Source organism: Oncorhynchus nerka, linkage group LG5 (genome assembly GCF_034236695.1).
Source record: "Oncorhynchus nerka isolate Pitt River linkage group LG5, Oner_Uvic_2.0, whole genome shotgun sequence".
Lineage (NCBI taxonomy): Eukaryota > Metazoa > Chordata > Actinopteri > Salmoniformes > Salmonidae > Oncorhynchus > Oncorhynchus nerka.
Window position 1 is genome coordinate 47,958,092 of NC_088400.1, and position 6,118 is coordinate 47,964,209.

The window sequence follows — 6,118 nt, forward strand, 5'->3', positions numbered from 1 at the left end:
GGAACAAATGAGTCATAGTGGGCAGAACAAGCAAGGAGGTGGGCTGGGCCAAGCACGAGCTAGCGATATCCTATAAGCGGGTTCTAGCATACATCGGCACATTTCCGTTAGGGAACGCCTACTATGTGAAGTGCGCGTGTGCAATAACTCGCCTTTGCGCTCCTTCGAAACAAAGCGATTGTGTTTTACAACTTTGGCGAAGGTTAAGTCTACTCTGTTCATAACCGATTCTAGTTTTGGGAACAGAAAACTGTACTGAGATCAAATGTTTCATCGATGAGAAATGTTTCAGAATGTCGACCAAAATCCATCTTCTCCCACGGGGCTTTCTCTCACTAACATATTTCCTCTCACTGTGGAAACGCAAAGGGGATTCTTCACATGTATTCATCTGGTGAAATATCTGTTCCGTCTCTGGCTGGATCCCTTCAAGCCATGACCCGGTTGGGGTTCGGCGAATGTATGTCGCAAGTGACATCACTTGCGGCCAATGAACTGCGAAACTGGCGTGGAAGGACTATTTCATTGATAGATTAATTGGATTTTTGTTTGTCAAACACCAAGCGACATTGTAGATTAAAGACTTGTCTAGGTAGAGAAGGAACACAGTGAGCGCTACCATGTTTAAAAGCTAGCATCGTTACCATGGGGACTGGCCCCAATCGCAACCTCAGATGGCTAGCTAAATAGTTAAGCAGCTAAATCAAATCAAATTGCATTGGTCATTAGTTCCGTGTGTGCACATCAACACCCACAAATTGAGCACTATACTCAAATGTAATGTTGACAGTTTGTGGTTTAAGTTACAGCTGGCTATGTGGTAGAGCTAAACAAATAACATTACCAAGTTTAGGCTTGCCAACTACATGACCAGGGGCCTGTTGCACAAAAGTAGAATTAAGACATCCGGGATAAATGACTCAGCTGAGCTCAATGAAGCCAAAACATGTGCGTCCAGGCTTAATTGGTTGCACAAAGACCAAGCCAGGATGAGCAGACACGGATTCATTAAGCCAGGTGAAACCAATCCTGGATAGGTGCGCGCTCACGGCTCACTCAAATAGACCCCGCCACAGATCACAGATTAATTGATTTACCATGGCAACTAGAGCCGCGTACTTTTCCCCGTCGGAAGCACAAATCCTCATGGAGGCATACGAGGAGGTAAAAGATATAATTAAGAAGAAAGGCAACACCGCCATAGTGATAAAGCAAAGAGAAAAAGCGTGGCAAAGTATTGCAGACCGCCTGAATGCGTAAGTAGTGCACAATTACACACTCACCGCTCCGCTGAAACATCACAATTACAATTCAAATATTTAATTCACATCTCCAAAAATGCAGTTGTACTGTAATTATGAAACGGTAAAATTTTTAATTGAAATGCACTGCAGATATGAGTGAAATTGTGTAAAGTAACTCCATCACACTGTATAAAGCTATGATACATTTTTTGATATTTTTACTGAAAAGAAGACAAAAATACCAAGTAATTTTTTGCAGTGTGACTCCATTAAATGTGTGTGTGTGTGTGTGTGTGTGTGTGTGTGTAGATTAAACATGAACGGGCCAAAACGGACATGGCAGCAGGTCAAAATCAAATACAAGAACATTCTGCAGAATGGTATGGTCCCTGACTAATATTTAACAAAGCACAAGCATATATTGTACCCAGAAGGTGCCTGCTCACACATTGTCTGTACTGTTTTAGCAGTGAAAAAGAATACCCACAGACAAGGCACGGGTGGTGAGTCACCAAAGGCTGACCTTACCCCAGCAGAGGACATGGCCTTGGAGCTAAATAAAGGCAGGCCCGTCTTAGAGGGGGGATCCCTGGGGGTAAAAGAGACGAGCATAGGTTCCTCCCAAGATGCCACCCGCTTCATTCAAGGTATGTCCTTCCATCTCTACATGGGATACAACCACATTCATATTGAATCAATTTGGACTGTCTGACTTTGGTTTACCTATTGCCTTGCAGTGCCTGGCAGCACTGTGTTCCTGTTAGAGCCACCAGCACAAGCACCAGACGATGCTGATCCAGTGAGTACTCCATCAAAGGCATACTGTAGGCCTGGCATGTCTTGTCTACTAGCTTCAATATGAATCCGATTTAAATGTGATAGGGTGAAGGCCCCAGTGCAGCAGCAACAGCACATGATGGAGACGATGATGAGGAGGAGACCATCTCTCTGGATTCCAGAAGGCATGAGGTATCATGTTAAGACTGTGAAAGTACTATTTACTTACAATGGTGAGGAGTCCTCATCAAAATCAAAAATCTAATTTATTTTACAGGACCCAGATGCTATACAGTGGGAAAACCAGCCTGGCAACATAGTGCCATTAATAAAAGGACACCACATCCTGCCAAATTCCAGCTGCGCTAATTGTAGTGTGTTCACAGAGCTCACAAGCTATCAGAAAGTTGTATGGCAACCACCTCCGGCGCCAAATAGAACTGGCAGACATAGACATTCAGTACAAGAAGAAAAAGATGGAAAATCTTGCACTGGAGTCCGAAATAAAAAAGAGGACAATTAGGAAACTGGACCTTGAAATAAAAAAACTTGAGAGGGAGGTGAGATATGCCTTCAATGTACACTGTATGCTAACTGTAACACAAATGTATTAATCATTATTTTTCTTTCCTCCCCCAGCTCCAAGAAGATGACACAGCTCAAAATAAAATTAGGTATATTCTCGTAAAGTCAAGTGAGCCATGACATATGAGCTCTTATTGTGAGCACACAGGACGGTGGCATCTTTCTAAGGTTTTTTTTATTTTCCCAGCAATCAGTACAACCAAGTCATCGTTATAAGGCATCGCCCTCTTTTGCCCACCCCCAGCACCAGGTGTGGCCACTAGCCTATATGAAGGCCCAAAATTGTGTGTTCCTTTCTGCTCTGACAATGGCATGCCCATTCGTGCGAGATGTGGTGGATGAAGAAGCACTTGTGCTGAGGAGAGCCTTCAGGCGAGAAAGGGTCTTCAGGGACCGGTTGGACCCACTGGCCTTCCCTGATGACCATCTATATGAAAGATACAGGTTTTCTGCAGATGGCATCAGGTATCTATGCAGACTACTGGGTCCCAGGATTAAGCACCGCACTGCACGGAGCCATGCACTGAGTGTGAAGCAAATGGTTTGTGTGGCCTTGCGCTTTTTTGCTAGTGGAGCCTTCCTGTACTCAGTGGGGGATGCTGAACAAGGCCACAATTTGCCGCACAATAAGGAGTGTGTGTCTGGCTATCAAAGCATTAGCAGATGTCTTCATCTCCTTCCCTGGCCACAGAAGACTCTGTGACATCAAAGAGGAGTTCTATAGGATTGCAGGTAAGAGGATCTACAAATTACAGGACAACTGTTAACACATAGTAGGATACTCATTACTTTGTGTGACAGGTTTCCCCAATGTCATTGGTGCAGTGGACTGCACACACATAAGGATAAAAGCCCCTCAGGTGCCCATGAGGCCGATTTTGTGAATAGGAAATCCTTTCACAGCATTAATGTTCAGGTGAACATAACTTTTTGATATTGTCCATTGACGAACACTCTGCATTGCCAGTGATGTGCATTGATTGGTGTAATATTCCTCATCTTATGATTTCAGATGGTCTGCAATGCTGACTGTGTGATCAGCAATGTTGTGGCAAAATGGCCTGGCTCAGTCCATGACTCCAGAATCTTTCGGGCCTCTGAAATCTATCAGTGCCTATCACAAGGTAAGCCACACAACCCCTATTTATAACCATCATGGCTGTGTCAAGAATATCACTGTGTTTATGAGGTAGTAATGATGAGATTTTGTGTTGACAGGTGAATTCTCTGGTGTGTTGCTGGGAGACAGGGGGTATGGCTGCCAGCCTTTTCTCCTGACACCTTTCACAGACCCCCAGGAAGCACAGCAGGCCTATGCCCATGCCAGGACCAGGGCCAGAGTTGAAATGACCTTTGGCCTCCTGAAGGCACGCTTTCACTGCCTTCACAAATTAAGGGTCAGCCCTGTTAGGGCATGTGATATTACTGTGGCTTGTGCTGTCCTCCACAATGTGGCCTGCCTGAGGAAGGAGAGGGCCCCCAGAGTGCCACCAGCCATGGACTGGGACAATCCGGTAATCTTCCCTGATGACGACAGTGGTCGGCTGCTGAGGGACCAATATGTGTTGAATTATTTTAGTTAGTATGTGTGCTTTCAATTTTGGTTAAATATGTCCTGCGGTGGCAGAGGAATTTGGTTTTTTTTGGGTTCGTTTTTTGATGAATTTGGCCTCTTATGATGTTTGTGCGGTATACTGTGTGTAATACAAGGCTGCAGGGAGGCTACTGCATCATTCATTTGTCTGTTCAGTTGATGTGTATGGATTTGTCCTGCATTTTATTTTAGTGTGCAGACATGCAGGGTGTGTTATATACAGACCTTTGAATGTGTATGTATCATTTTGTATAATATGCTTGGATTCTGTGCTTTCCATCTTGTAGAGTCACTGTGACTTCAGTTTCGAAAGGAGCTGATGGTTTACCTGCTTTGTTTTGTCCTTATTCAATAAAGGAACATAATGTTACACATTGTGTTTTTATATTCATATGGAATGTGTATTTGTTTATATGACAGAGTACTAGGGCCACACTGAAGAAAAAGGATAAAATCATAAATTTATGAGGCTGGTTCTTTCTGCAGAAAAGCTACATTATTTTACAGTTTTGATACTTATGACAATGTGATACTTAATATTCTGGCACATCAGCATGTCTTTGTTTATGAAACCATACTGAAGTACAATTTCACGTGAAATGCCCCACATCTGTCATTTTAACAACTGTCCTCCTTTAAAACAACTGGTTACAATATTATGACTTGTGTTTTTTCCCTCTGTGGCCCTAATATTCTATCATTTTATATATAGACTTATAGTCTATGGGAAACTGTAAATTATCTAATGATAGCAACATCATCTAAAAATCATTTTTATTCAAAATCATTTAAATTAATGATCACAAACGTTTAAATAATAACAGTGGGTCTAGTTTATGTGATAACAATGTATAGTGAGCAGTGAAATAACTATTGGTTTCCATTTGTGGTGACTGCTGACTGACATTAGGGATGAGATTAAATAGATCCTGGAATTTAGCCTGGTCTGGAGCAGGCTAGCTCCACAGAATAAATCTCCATGGTAATTTATACCATAACATATCCTCCTGCCCCCTATCCATCTTTAGTGCAACCGGATTACAGATCAATTGAGCCAGGATCACCAAGATATCCTGGCTTAATCCCTTATCCTAGTTTTGTGCAACAGGCCCCAGGTAGCAAGCTCCTTGGCTAGTTAGCTAACTATTCAATGTTAGTCTTCCACGTAGACCTGAACTAAACTCTTGATTAGCTTTCAAGTGAGTGAAGAGTCACGCTAACATGAATGTGTTCCCATTTTCTAATTTCAGATTTGATGAGAAGGAAAATGTTTCCAACTGTATTCAGTTGAAGACCTCTGTAATCAAAGGCATCAAAAACCAGCTATTGGACCAGTTTCCAGACATTGAGTCAAGGCTCAACCATATCATGCCAAAAAGGACCCTGTCAAAATAGTGAGATGGTAAGTCAAGAAGTTAACATTTTCTCCCCTTCTCAATTCAATTTGCTTTATTGGCATGACGTAACAATGTACATATTGCCAAAGCTTACTTTGGATATTTACTACATGAAAATAACAAGAATCAAAATTGTCAACGGGACAACAATAACCAAGGGTCAAAATAACCATACATTGAACAATAACAATAAGCATACTGTAGAGGACATGTGCAGGTTGATTGGTCTGTCAGACACTGTCCCTCAACTTATGGCAGGCAGCAATGTAGTGCGCTGCCAACCCCACAGCTCTCTGCGTCCTCCCCCAACAGGACAGGTAGCCAACTCTCATCAGAGAGGTCTTTGAAACCTTGAATAAGGGTTTCAAATTTGGGGAAATGACACTAATTGTTTTATATTTTTCACATTTTGTCAGGAAATGCAGCTCTGTCTCAGGTTCTGCTGTTGTACAGTGGCTGCACAGCCTTTCCTCTACAGGGAGCCAGGTTTTCCTGTGTCTACCCTTCTCAAGGTTGTGCTC

General features: G+C 42.7%; 1 protein-coding gene across 2 annotated transcripts; it reads left to right on the forward strand.

Annotated features, from left to right (window-relative positions):
* Positions 1-29: 29 nt before the first annotated feature.
* LOC135571802 (uncharacterized) lies at positions 30-4,593 on the forward strand. 2 transcript variants are annotated; one of them, XM_065018700.1, is made up of 11 exons: positions 30-1,256; positions 1,554-1,624; positions 1,712-1,891; positions 1,982-2,043; positions 2,127-2,213; positions 2,299-2,340; positions 2,408-2,581; positions 2,661-3,338; positions 3,408-3,522; positions 3,619-3,730; positions 3,825-4,593. In XM_065018700.1, exons 1-8 carry the CDS (start codon positions 1,099-1,101, stop codon positions 2,724-2,726), a joined length of 840 nt encoding a protein of 279 aa, XP_064874772.1. In that variant the 5' UTR covers positions 30-1,098; the 3' UTR covers positions 2,727-3,338; positions 3,408-3,522; positions 3,619-3,730; positions 3,825-4,593. The 2 variants fall into 2 exon arrangements, with proteins under 2 accessions (XP_064874772.1, XP_064874771.1); XM_065018699.1 differs by lacking the exon at positions 3,408-3,522.
* The last annotated feature ends 1,525 nt before the right edge of the window (positions 4,594-6,118 follow it).

Excerpts from the sequence above, each read along its gene's own strand:
- LOC135571802 (XM_065018700.1), top strand. The coding sequence starts at position 1,099 with ATGGCAACTAGAGCCGCGTACTTTTCCCCGTCGGAAGCACAAATCCTC. Across the intron at positions 1,625-1,711 it reads CAAGAACATTCTGCAGAATG|CAGTGAAAAAGAATACCCAC; the intron begins GTATGGTCCCTG and ends GTACTGTTTTAG. Across the intron at positions 1,892-1,981 it reads TGCCACCCGCTTCATTCAAG|TGCCTGGCAGCACTGTGTTC; the intron begins GTATGTCCTTCC and ends ATTGCCTTGCAG.